This window comes from Xyrauchen texanus, chromosome 48 (genome assembly GCF_025860055.1).
Source record: "Xyrauchen texanus isolate HMW12.3.18 chromosome 48, RBS_HiC_50CHRs, whole genome shotgun sequence".
Taxonomy (NCBI): Eukaryota; Metazoa; Chordata; class Actinopteri; order Cypriniformes; family Catostomidae; genus Xyrauchen; species Xyrauchen texanus.
The window spans coordinates 8,226,347-8,239,067 of record NC_068323.1 but is presented as its reverse complement, the minus strand read 5'-3'; the positions used below and the strand labels follow the sequence as shown (position 1 = coordinate 8,239,067).

Here is a 12,721-nt window from a genome sequence, read left to right as displayed (position 1 = left end):
ATTGTACAGTTTTGCTTTGGAGATTCTCTTATAGCATTGTAGAACAAACCTTTAGTATCACAACGTGTTACGTAAACAATGTTTTTTGTCATTGTTGTTTGGCAGAATGTCACTGTGATCATGGCATGTGCTTGGACGGTATGGAGGAAAATGGGCAGTGCATTTGTTTCAAAGGTTGGAAGGGAGTGAATTGTTCTGTTGGTCAGTATTAAAGTCAAAATGCATCATTCTATGTCACAAAACATATTTGTCACAATGCTGACCCTTCCATTGATTTGACGTCATACACTTTTGTTTTTACAGCGATAGTTAACGATGCCTGTGGTGGAATCTGCGATGTCAAAGCTAAGTAAGTATGGAAAATATATATGTCGGGAGTAACGTATATTCAGCCGGTCAGTATCGCAAAATAAACCCCGACAGGATGATCAGTATAGGTCACCCTAAAGGAGTTTATTTTGCAATAATACCCAGATGACAGACAAAGGCCAATTATGTAGATCAGACTTGGCACCCTGGCAAATGTAGCAAAACTTCATGTGAAATGCCACAAAAACTGACCAGATCCACTTTACACAACTGCATGAGGATGAAGAGCATCAAATATATTCAGTGGAGGTGCTTACTGTCGCGTGGCCAAGTGCTTGTTAGTTTAGTTTTCTTGGATCTTATAAATGGAATAACTGCAACATCATAACCATGCACTGCAAGACTGCAAAAAACTTATTAAAAATGCATACCTTGTTGACGTGTTAATGCATTATAATAAGACCATCAAACGGATGCAGGGCTTTGCCAGTAGAAATGTGTTGTCAGCAAAAAATTATATATATATATATATATATATATATATATATATATATATATATATATATATATACATACACACTCACCTAAAGGATTATTAGGAACACCATACTAATACTGTGTTTGACCCCTTTCAGCCTTCAGAACTGCCTTAATTCTACGTGGCATTGATTCAACAAGGTGCTGAAAGCATTCTTTAGAAATGTTGGCCCATATTGATAGGATAGCATCTTGCAGTTGATGGAGATTTGTGGGATGCACATCCAGGGCACGAAGCTCCCGTTCCACCACATCCCAAAGATGCTCTATTGGCTTGAGATCTGGTGACTGTGGGGGCCATTTTAGTGCAGTGAACTCATTGTCATGTTCAAGAAACCAATTTGAAATGATTCGAGCTTTGTGACATGGTGCATTATCCTGCTGGAAGTAGCCATCAGAGGATGGGTACATGGTGGCCATAAAGGGATGGACATGGTCAGAAACAATGCTCAGGTAGGCCGTGGCATTTAAACAATGCCCAATTGGCACTAAGGGGCCTAAAGTGTACCAAGAACACATCCCCCACACCATTACACCACCACCACCAGCCTGCACAGTGGTAACAAGGCATGATGGATCCATGTTCTCATTCTGTTTACGCCAAATTCTGACTCTACCATCTGAATGTCTCAACAGAAATCGAGACTCATCAGATCAGGCAACATTTTTCCAGTCTTCAACTGTCCAATTTTGGTGAGCTCTTGCAAATTGTAGCCTCTTTTTCCTATTTGTAGTGGAGATGAGTGGTACCCAGTGGGGTCTTCTGCTGTTGTAGCCCATCCGCCTCAAGGTTGTGCGTGTTGTGGCTTCACAAATGCTTTGCTGCATACCTCGGTTGTAACGAGTGGTTATTTCAGGCAAAGTTGCTCTTCTATCAGCTTGAATCAGTCGGCCCATTCTCCTCTTACCTCTAGCATCAACAAGGCATTTTCAGCCCACAGGACTGCCGCATACTGGATGTTTTTCCTTTTCACACCATTCTTTGTAAACCCTAGAAATGGTTGTGCGTGAAAATCCCAGTAACTGAGCAGATTGTGAAATACTCAGACCGGCCCGTCTGGCACCAACAACCATGCCATGCTCAAAATTGCTTAAATCACCTTTCTTTCCCATTCTGACATTCAGTTTGGAGTTCAGGAGATTGTCTTGACCAGGACCACACCCCTAAATGCATTGAAGCAACTGCCATGTGATTGGTTGATTAGATAATTGCATTAATGAGAAATTGAACAGGTGTTCCTAATAATCCTTTAGGTGAGTGTATATATAAAATATACATACATATACAGGGTTGTGATGGTTACTTTTGAAATGTATTCTACTATAGATTACAGAATACATGCTGTAAGATGTCATTTGTAATGTATTCCGTTAGATTACTCAAGGTCATTAATGTATTCTAAATACTTTGGATTACTTCTACACTGGTCGATTTTTTCACTTGTTTTGACTATAAAAACTCTATCAGTGCAGTAAGACAAAATACACATGTTATAAATACATTATCTGAAAAAGCTAAATATCTTATGCAGTGTTGTTTCTAAAACAAGATCAAGCAAACTGATCATGTTTTAAGGATTTTTAGATATTTTTACAGGAAAACTATAAAAAAAATTATTATCAAGAATATGAATTTTGCCCTAATATCAAAGGCCTCACTATCCAACGTGAATTTTCTTGATAGAAAAATATGATCGTGTCTGGTAACATGTGCATGTAAAATGGCTAGAAGTGGCATTTTAGCTTAGCATAAAGCTAACAATTTACACAAGGTTTATTTCTATTTCTTCTGCTCCAAACTTACTTCAAACGTACTTCTCTGTCTGCTCGTATGAATGTAACACATCATAAGAAAGTGTTTCACCGCTGTTCAAATGCACTTTAAATCGCATCATTAATATGTATAAATGTTTTCCAGCTGAAAGGACTAAATATTAAATGGAACAAATGACAATAAAATGCAAAGTAATCTCTTCAGTACTCTTTTGGAATGTAACTGTATTCTAATTACCAATTATTTAAATTGTAACTGTAGTGGAATACAGTTACTTAGATTTTTGTATTTTAAATATGTATTCCGTTACTCCCCAACCCTATATATATATATATATATATATATATATATATATATATATATATATATATATATATATATATATATGATGATGATGATGATGATGTGCAATTTAAATAAATGGGGCGTGCAGACATTCTTGGAATGAATTAGGGTGGGGCTTCAAAGAAAAAAAGTTTGGGAACCACTGGATTAGACAATACAAAAAGTGGCTGTAGAAGTCAAAATGTAGTTTGTTTTATTCACAGATCATTGAACAAAAGCCTACAGTCAACCTCAATCCATTTTGCAATTGAGTTCGTCGATCTGTCTTGTTCTCACGGGACATGTTCTTGTATTATATCTATGCTATTTTTAATTGTTTGTCTATGTACATATGTGTAAAATAGACACTTTTGGAGCATCCCACTGGTTTTCTGAGTCATAAACGCCTCATTTTTGGATGCTGTATCAAGTTAAAAGTAGTTAAAACTGCTTGAGGTTTGTTGAGGCGTGCTGACTGCCCCATGCTGATGCAGCTTGTAAAAATACAAAGCTACATGAACTTCAAAGCTTGAATTGCTCCAATGGTAGAAGAATATACACTTTTTATAACGGAATTACGTATGGGTAAGGAGGCATGTTTTGAACACGTTATTTTTCATAGAATTAATCACACAAAATATACTCGTTAAATCGACAGCTATAGATACATATTACATACCGGTCATTTTTAGGCAATTGATAGAATGGATAGATTGATCAACAGTGATGTTTACAGTACAATAGCATGGCAGATGTTGTAGTACTTTTTGTAGTTAATTTTATTTTCTTCCAGTTGTATTTCAGGAACTCCTCCAACATGTTCCTGTACAGCAGGTTATGAAGGCAATGGAACATTCTGCAAAGGTTTGTGTGTAGCTAAAGCTGTCTCTCAAATGACACACTATACACTATGCACTCGGCCATTTGAATTTTAAAAGAGTAGTATGATCTCAAATGAATCAGTAATGTTTTTTATTGCACAGAAGCATTTGCCTTTTTTTAGCTGACGGAAGTCTTCAAACATGCAAGATAGGTGCCGCTAGCTTTAGCATGTTAGCAAACCTCAGTCCAACACATGTATCTCAACTAATGTACATACTGTATTCACACAGTGTGAAGTGTGGTACAGCATTCAAATCCCATTTTTAATATGCTGTCTGCACAGAAGTTTTAGTAGTTGCCACATTCACCATGAATTACAATTGTTTTGTAACCAGCATCGCGGCCAGGCAACACTTTATGCTACATAGGGCAAGCTGCGACTATTGAGTGCATGGAGTGTCACGCTTTTTTAATGTATTTTTGGCTGTATGTTAAACAGTGATAAAACTGTTTACATCATCCGGATACTCTTAGTTCCTGTAGTATCATTGCATTAGTGTAGAATGCAAATTGAGATGCAACTTAAATTTAACTTGTAGCTTTATGAAGATACTTGATCTTTAAATCAATGCTACTTCTCCCACAGAAATTGACCCATGTGCCACAAACAATGGAGGATGTTCAACATACGCAAACTGCACAAAAACTTTGCCTGGTGAAAGAAACTGCAAATGTATAAACAGCTACACGGGTGATGGTGTTGTGTGTCTTGGTAAGAGTGTTATTCACTTGCTGGGATATCTAAATGGGTGGCATAGAGCAATTTCAAATGACTTCTGAGTGCATATGTGCAATATTTTATGTTGGTTTAGCAAAGAGAATCTTTATCTATACCTCAAGTGATATGCTGTTGTTTTACAGTGGCATTTAGGCTATTTTTGGGACCTTGATGTCTTTGATTTTACTTTGTATTTTCTTAAGGTGTGCCGCAGGGTTCTTTATTGGGATCAGTTTGTAGTTTTGCATCCTTAAAAAGCTGTGTAATTGCATGTTCTCTGCAGAAATCGATCCCTGTTTAGTGGGCAATGGTGGTTGTGACAGTAATGCTTTGTGCATGAAAACTGGGCCAAATAGGGTTTGTTTGTTTCACTTTTTTACTTGATATGTAACAACAAATGTGAAATGCATAATTCACCATTTGTTAATATGGTGAATTAAGATGTTTTAAGGTGTTGAGTGTTATACTGTATGTATACCAGGTTGCATGCACTTGCAAGCTTGGATTTATTTCCCGTGGGCACAGCTGTCTGGCAGTTAATCCATGCCGAAAGGTAATTCATTTAACAGACAGAATTATTTAATTAAATCCTCATCTGATGTAATTTTCAGATGTAAAAAAACATTTATTTTATTTTATGTCATTGAAGAACAATGGAGGCTGCAGTCTTAACGCTGTTTGCAAATACCTCGGCGATGGGGAGCGCAATTGTACGTGTTATATTGGCTACAAAGGCGACGGTTTTCAGTGCGCAGGGACTGTCAGTAGAGTCAGTATGATTTTTAGATACATTTTAGGTACATTTTATTGAATGACAAATAATGAATGACAACAAATCCTTCTTTTGATTATAATCATAACGTTGCTTGTCACAGGAACTTCTGCGCAAACCTGAGGCTGCATGGTTACGAAGAAATGTTGGCGTAAGGGCAAATTTAAACTATTTTTTTTAATTTTTCATTTTCCATTTTTATCCATTTGAAATATATTTTCTATAACTACATGTGCTAATTACAAATATGTGTTTTATAGGAGTCAAAAGTCAGAGATTTATTTACCTCGGGGCCTTTCACTGTGTTTATTCCTCATGCCGATTACGCCGATAACGTCACGGTACACTGTAACACCCACACGCAATAACATCACACAAAAAGTTTTGACCATTTTTTTAGCCATTTCTTTCTCTGAGCATATAAAGATGTAGATAAATACTTATATGCATTCGCAACCCATTTTACATCCATAATTTCAAGTATTTAAGAAATGTAGGGAGTATCTTGATTTTATTCACCTAGAACTGATTGGATCAGAAAAAATGGAGCCAGTGGGTTGGATGGGTGGGGTTGAAAATTAAAAGAGCTTCATGAAAAGGAACATTTATTCCGAGGCTGAGCTAATTATTTTATTTTTATTTTATGAAGGCAAAAATCTTTGACTGGTCTACACTACCAGTACATGTTTTGTGTTATTAGTTTTTCTCTGTTTGCGCAGATTGAAGCATGGGTAAATAAAAGCTATGCTCCAGAGCTGCTGAGGAACCACATTGTTGGTTGTGAAGAACTGCGTGAATCTGACCTGAAGTCCATTAAAGAGGTGGTCGCCAGTAGTGGACATAAATTACGCTTCAGTGTCAAAGATGTGAGTCGTTTTCAAATACTCAAATGCTAATTATTTAAAAAATTAGACATGTAATAGTGGCGTTTGCTAAGGCAAGCGCATTTATATTTTTAAATATTAGAAACAGTATTTATTAGTGACATTTGCTAAGGCAAGCATATTTATATTGATCATGCTTTGGGTTAGAGATTTCAATAAGAAAAATATGTCATCTGAGCAAGTAGCATAACATGCACCATGGTAGCCGGACAAACTTTTCTTCATTCATGGACGTGATGTATATGTGCAAGGGTGAATGGCGGATGCTTGAAATGTCCCGCCAAATCAAACCAGCCAGCTCTGAATGTAAAATCATTATTATGTTGGCTTGACAAGAAAACAAACTATTATTTTACAGACTTGGTTTATGAATTTTCCAGAATCCATACATCCAGACCAAAATTTCCAATTGTAACTCCTCCTAGAGCTTTCAAGCAACATCCACCAAATTTGGCACAGACCTTCAGACTGTTCTGACTCGGGTTGCCATGACTTTTCTAACTGATCGGACTTGTGGTTTTGCTGTAACGGATGATCAAATATTGAAAAAATCTTATAGACCGACATTGTCAGAATGGCCATGCTCAAATGGGCCACAGAATTTTTGTGATGTTCAAATGTAAACAGACACACAACCTAAAAGCATCCATCCATCCATCCATCCATCCATCCATCCATCCATCCCTCCATCCATCCATCCATCCATCCCTCCATCCATCCATCCATCCATCGTGATCAGCTGAATGCCACTTTGGTGAATAAAAGTACCAATTTCTTTCCATAAGAGCAAAATCTGTACATTATTCCAAAGTCCTGGCCGCCAGTGTATCTGTCTATCTGTCTGTCTGTCTATCTATCTATGAACACACACATTTTTACTGGCTCAATAATGGTATTTTGTTTATTTCTTGTGAAAACTTAAATGAGAAATCCTCCTTAGTGTACTGTATATTTAAGATGAATTAAATGATCTAGTTTATTTATCTACAGATGTATACATTGGTTTTGTGTTGTCTTTCAGGGTGTTGTGTACATCAACGACAATACGAAGATCATCACAAGTGATTACGAGTGTTCCAATGGAGTCATACATATTATAGACAAAATCCTTTTCCCACACCAACTGACAGACCAGATGGCAGAGATAAACACCCAAGTATGTACAACCAATGGCCAACAGATTTAAAATGTAAAAAGATATATATATTAACGTGCGCATCACAGAAGTTTCTCAATGACATTTTAGTTGGGTTGTTAACAACTGGTTGATCGCCAATTATTTACATATTCAAATGACCGTCTACCATCCTGAGGATCTTATTTCAATGAGAGGAATACGATAAGACCCTTACCATTTGTGGAGAAGATTACTTGGTGCACTTACTGTAGTTTCATAATGTTAATTTCAACACATTATTTATGTTGCAGTTGAATGTTACCGCAGCTGCTGAACAATATGGCTTCAAAATCTTTAGCAAGCTTCTACAGGTAATATGTCAATTCATTTTTATTTGCACAGTGTTTTTCACAATACACATCTTTTGGGTTTCAAAGCAGCAGGAAGTTGTTTTGTCAAGTTGGCTCTCTAAGTGATGGGTTTTGAACTCATATCCTTCTGGTTACTAGTCCACATCCATTATTCTTTCCAGTTTTCCAGGTTTCCAAAACCATTCTAAAACTTCATGCCTGTGTTTTCCTGTGTTTCCCAACACAAACAGGATGCAGACATGATGCACGTGGTGCAACATCGGTCCTTCTACCCATTCACCATGTTCTGGCCGACGGACGATGTTTTCAACAATCTCCCCGAGGAGAGGAAAACATGGCTGTACAGCGAAGACCATCGCGACAAACTACAAGCCTACCTTAAAGCTCACATAGTTCGCGACCAGAGGGTATGAGACTCTCAACAAATTATTATGATTATTCTTGTGGCATCAAAACGACGTCTTGATTATGTTTTAAAGGAATAGTAAAATTGTTATCATTTACTATCATGTCGCTCTTAACCTGTATGACTTTCTTCTGGCTCTCAAGCTCCAAAAAGGACTAAAAAGCTCATTTAAAACCACTTGTCTTCTGAAGCCATTCAGTAATTTTATGTATGGAACAGTCGTTATTCACCAATAATCTTTCCCTCTGCCCTAGCTCTCAAACTCATTTGCGCATGCATATTTTTAAATATGGCGAATCAAAGCACGTTACGAAAGAATTGGCATCAACGATACCAAATGTACTTGGTTCCTCCGAGTCTTGTAAGCAAATAAAGTCAATAGAGCTCGGAACAACATGAAATTTGAAAGACGAAATGTATAGATATAAATGTAGTGTTTTTATTTTTGTATGTTCGGTTTACAGACTGTTGCTATCGCTCTTCCTGCGGAGAAAAAAGTCGAAACATTGTTTGGAACCGAGCTCACCTTCAGCTGCAACAAAAATTTAATTGTGAGTATATACCTTAACGATGTCAAATAGATGGATAATATTTTGATTGGTAATTATTAAAGGACTTTTGGGGGTTTTATTCAAGTTCAGCTCGATCGACAGCATTTGTGGCATGATGTTGAGTACCATAAAATTACATTTTGACATGTCCTTTTCTTTATAAAATAAAATAAAATCCAGGTTACAGTGAGACACTTACAATGGAAGTGAATGAGGCCAATGCGTAAACATTAAAATACTCACTGTTTCTAAAGTATAGCTACATGACGTAAGAAGTATGCGTAAAAACATGATTTTAGTGTGATAAAAATCACTTACTAACCTTTTCAATGTACAGTTATATACACTTTTACAACTCCGTTTCCAATACGACGTAACGCGTTAACCTTAAAACGTCTGTAAAAACGATGATTTAAACGACTTAACATCTCAAATAATACATACGTTTGAACAGAAGAATTAATGTAAGTGCTTTATTCCTTTCTTAATGTAAGTGCCTCACTGTAACTTGCATATTTGCTTTTTTAAAGAAAACGAGGGACGAGTCGAAATACATTTTTGTGGTAATCAACATTACGCAATAAATGCTGTCGATTGAGCTTAACTTGTATTGAACCCGGAATATTCCTAAATTGACATGTTGACAAAAATGTCATCAATTGTAGTTTAACTTGTGTATAATCAAGACATTTGTGATTTTAATTTTGCTCACCACTCAAAACTGGTTTTCAGGGCGACATATTACTCGATGGAAATAATGCCAGAATCGTATCGCGAAACATGCTGTTTGATTCAGGAATCGCTCACGGTATCGACCAGCTTCTGGAGCCTCCGAGCATTGGTGCTCGCTGTGATGACTTCACAAGCACAGAGATAAAGGTACAAAACTTTCTGATGTTCATTTGAGAAAAAGATAATGTTCGTGTTTTCAAAGATATTTATACACCTTTACAGAGGCGCAAATTATATATGCAATTATATGTATGCAATGCATAAGGGCGCCACACAAAGTTGGGCGAAAACGTTCAAGATGGCCCTGGGTGCCAATGTGGATATCGCATACATCCCTGTAAATGGGTAGTTGCAGCCCTGCACCATTATAGTGTATACCAGCCACGTCCCGAATGACAAAAAAAACGACTTCATTTATAACCGAGCGATCCAAATATTGGTTGATTTGGTTTGGATTGCATTTGAAAAAATGTAGTTTGTTCTTATTTTCTTGCTGTTCCTACTATAAATAACTAATCCATTTGAATCGCAAATGCCAAAAATCATATTTTGCTGCCTTCTGAACAAAGCCATAGAGACATGGGGGTGGGTTCTGTTGACTTGGGCCGTATGCAGTCTCTTAGCAATTGCATAGCAATGCCCTGGCATGCACCACTCACAGTTCTTATGTACATCACAATGTAAAAATCGTGTTCATTTTGCATTCGTTACTAGTGGTGCAGGAATTACAGTATGCACTTCACCTTTAAAGTGATTCGAAAATGTAATGCATTATAGCCATGCAACATGTTTGTTTGTCAATAGGGACTTTGTGGTCCTTGCACTCAGCTGCCCCGATGTCCCCTTGGAGCGGAAGACTCAGTGAGTGCATCTAGTTATCGTTGATTAGTGGTTATATTTATAAGCGTACAACTGTCAACGCATGTTTTTGTTTGTTTTTATAAACCAAGGGCCTAATTGACTGCATGCTTGTATAAGCTTAAATAGTGTTTAACTCCTGATCCAGACTAATCTGTGTTTTGATAATGATCTTGCAGAACAGAACTAGCATTTGTAGACGACCCTACTCACCTTACATGCACAGACGGCCATTTATGTCGCGCAGTTATTACGGTCTTTACTCGTATGGTTATGGATACAACTCCTACAGAGATTGGATTGGCTGTGATCGAATCTGTACAAAAATGACATGGGCTTTCAAGTGCTGTAAAAACCACTATGGAAGAGACTGTCAAGGTGAGAATTCAATATTGGTTTAAATAACATTACTACTGATGCAAGCTAAGATTAAATTAACTCAAGTGTGTGTATGTGTGTTGGTTTGTGCTTTAGTGTGTCCTGGCGGTCTGGAGGCGCCGTGTGGTAGGCATGGCGACTGTGATGACGGCCGTCTCGGCACAGGGGTGTGTAAATGTCATGCTGGTTTTGCAGGCACCGCTTGTGAGCTGTGTGAAAATAATCACTTTGGGCCAAACTGCACAGGTAACACATTCAACCGAGTTTAAAACCTTCAATCATTCTTATTAGAGTGAATATGACGAAAACGCATGTCTATGTTCAAAACCATTAATATTTTTGTCATCTTTGCTCACAGCATGTAACTGCACCAAGAATGGCAAATGCGATGACGGTGTAGATGGTGTCGGCAGCTGTTTCTGTCAAGAGGGATGGATGGGCGAAAGTTGCGAATCAAAAATCGGTAAGAGCAAGGATTGTCAAACTTCAAATGGAAACTCTGACACAATGTCCCAGTTAAATGCAAGTTAAGCTTTATTTAAGCTTTTACTATGTTTCAACAGAAGTCAAGCCGGTCTGCTCTCCAGTGTGTGATCTCAACGCGGTATGCCTCCCTGAAAATCAGTGCGAGTGCATCCCGCCCTATGAAGGAAATGGCGTCAACTGCACTGGTGAGTTCTGTATAGCATTTTTTGTATTACATTACTTCCTAACCAGACATGGTGCATTGAGTCAACAAGTGATAAAAGTTGCTGGGAAAAAAAAGGGACAATTTAGACAGAATGCGATTTCACATAAAATAAACAGAAGCTAGAACGCAGCACAACTAAAGGAACAAAATGCGGGTGTTTCAAGGCTAATTTTAAAATGTTTCTAACATGACACATGCTCCTGCGAAAGACACTGTAAAAAGAACAGCGAGACGCGGCGCAACAAACATAATTATGTAAAAAAAACATTTGAAAACAGCAAAGAAAGACGCAAAACACATTCTGTGTATCGGAGTCTTAATCAGCCGTAACTAGTGACTGGACATTTTATCGATTGCTTGGTTTCCATTGTGGTGGCATAGCAAAAGAAACACGCAAACACGCAGATGTCTCGAGGCTTGTTTTTTTTTTTTCTCTCCCAATTTGGAATGCCCAATTCCCACTACTTAGTAGGTCCTCATGGTGGCGCGGTTACTAACCTCACTCCGAGTGGCGGAGGACATCGTCAATCCGCGCATCTGTTCACGTGACTCGTTGTGCACGACACCGTGGAGACTCCCAGCATGTGGAGACTCATGCTACTCTCCGCGATCCACACATAACTCATCACACGCCCCATTGAGAGCGAGAACCACTGAATCACAACCATGAGGAGGTTACCCCATGTGACTCTATCCTCCCTAGCAACCGGGCCAATTTGGTTGCTCAGGAGACCTGGCTGGAGTCACTCAGCACGCCCTGGATTCAAACTCGTGACTCGAGTGGTGGTAGTCAGCGTCAATACTCGCTGAGATACCCAGGCCCCCACAATCGAGGTGCTTTTTAAAATTTCAAGTTCTTTTAAAGGAATATTCCGGGTTCAATATGAGTTCAGCTCAATCGGCAGCATTTGTGGCATAATGTTTATTACCACAAAAAAAAAAATTCTTGCCCCTCCTTTTCTTTAAAAAAAGCAAAAATCTAGGTAATAATGGGGGGCAATATTTGAACATTAAATACAACATTTTTCAATAGTTTAGCCACAAGACACAAACAATATGTGTATTAACATGATTTAGTGTGAAAAATCACTTACCTATTCTGTGTAAAGTTATAGCCGATTTTATAACGTCGTTACCATGACGATGTAATGTCAACAAACTCTAAAACCCTAAAATGACTAATAACAATGATTTAAACAACTTACAGCTCAAATAATACATGAGTTTTAACAGAGTAATTAAAGTGGTTTTATAAAGGGGTAAGTCAAAATATATTTTTATGGTAATCAACATTACGCCACAAATGCTGTTAATTGAGTTAAAATTGTATTGAACCCAAAATATTCCTTTAACTTGACACAGCCTAATAAAAATGTGCTGCTGATTACGAGAGGCTGAAAAAAAAAACGTAAGCGTG

At 37.7% G+C, this 12,721-nt stretch overlaps 1 protein-coding gene across 1 annotated transcript in view; it reads left to right on the top strand.

Annotated features, from left to right (window-relative positions):
- The window catches only part of LOC127639588 (stabilin-1-like), a 52,710-nt gene that overhangs the window by 32,464 nt on the left and 7,525 nt on the right, over positions 1-12,721 (top strand). Inside the window, exons 39-58 of the mRNA XM_052121688.1 lie at positions 106-201; positions 304-349; positions 3,738-3,808; positions 4,413-4,538; positions 4,828-4,901; positions 5,026-5,097; positions 5,194-5,313; positions 5,420-5,467; positions 5,577-5,657; positions 6,036-6,182; positions 7,222-7,356; positions 7,629-7,688; positions 7,919-8,095; positions 8,559-8,645; positions 9,378-9,524; positions 10,182-10,238; positions 10,415-10,613; positions 10,710-10,859; positions 10,972-11,076; positions 11,177-11,284. Of these exons, the coding sequence (XP_051977648.1) occupies positions 106-201; positions 304-349; positions 3,738-3,808; positions 4,413-4,538; positions 4,828-4,901; positions 5,026-5,097; positions 5,194-5,313; positions 5,420-5,467; positions 5,577-5,657; positions 6,036-6,182; positions 7,222-7,356; positions 7,629-7,688; positions 7,919-8,095; positions 8,559-8,645; positions 9,378-9,524; positions 10,182-10,238; positions 10,415-10,613; positions 10,710-10,859; positions 10,972-11,076; positions 11,177-11,284 (2,106 nt within the window). The remainder of the gene's footprint in view (positions 1-105; positions 202-303; positions 350-3,737; positions 3,809-4,412; positions 4,539-4,827; positions 4,902-5,025; positions 5,098-5,193; positions 5,314-5,419; positions 5,468-5,576; positions 5,658-6,035; positions 6,183-7,221; positions 7,357-7,628; positions 7,689-7,918; positions 8,096-8,558; positions 8,646-9,377; positions 9,525-10,181; positions 10,239-10,414; positions 10,614-10,709; positions 10,860-10,971; positions 11,077-11,176; positions 11,285-12,721) is intronic.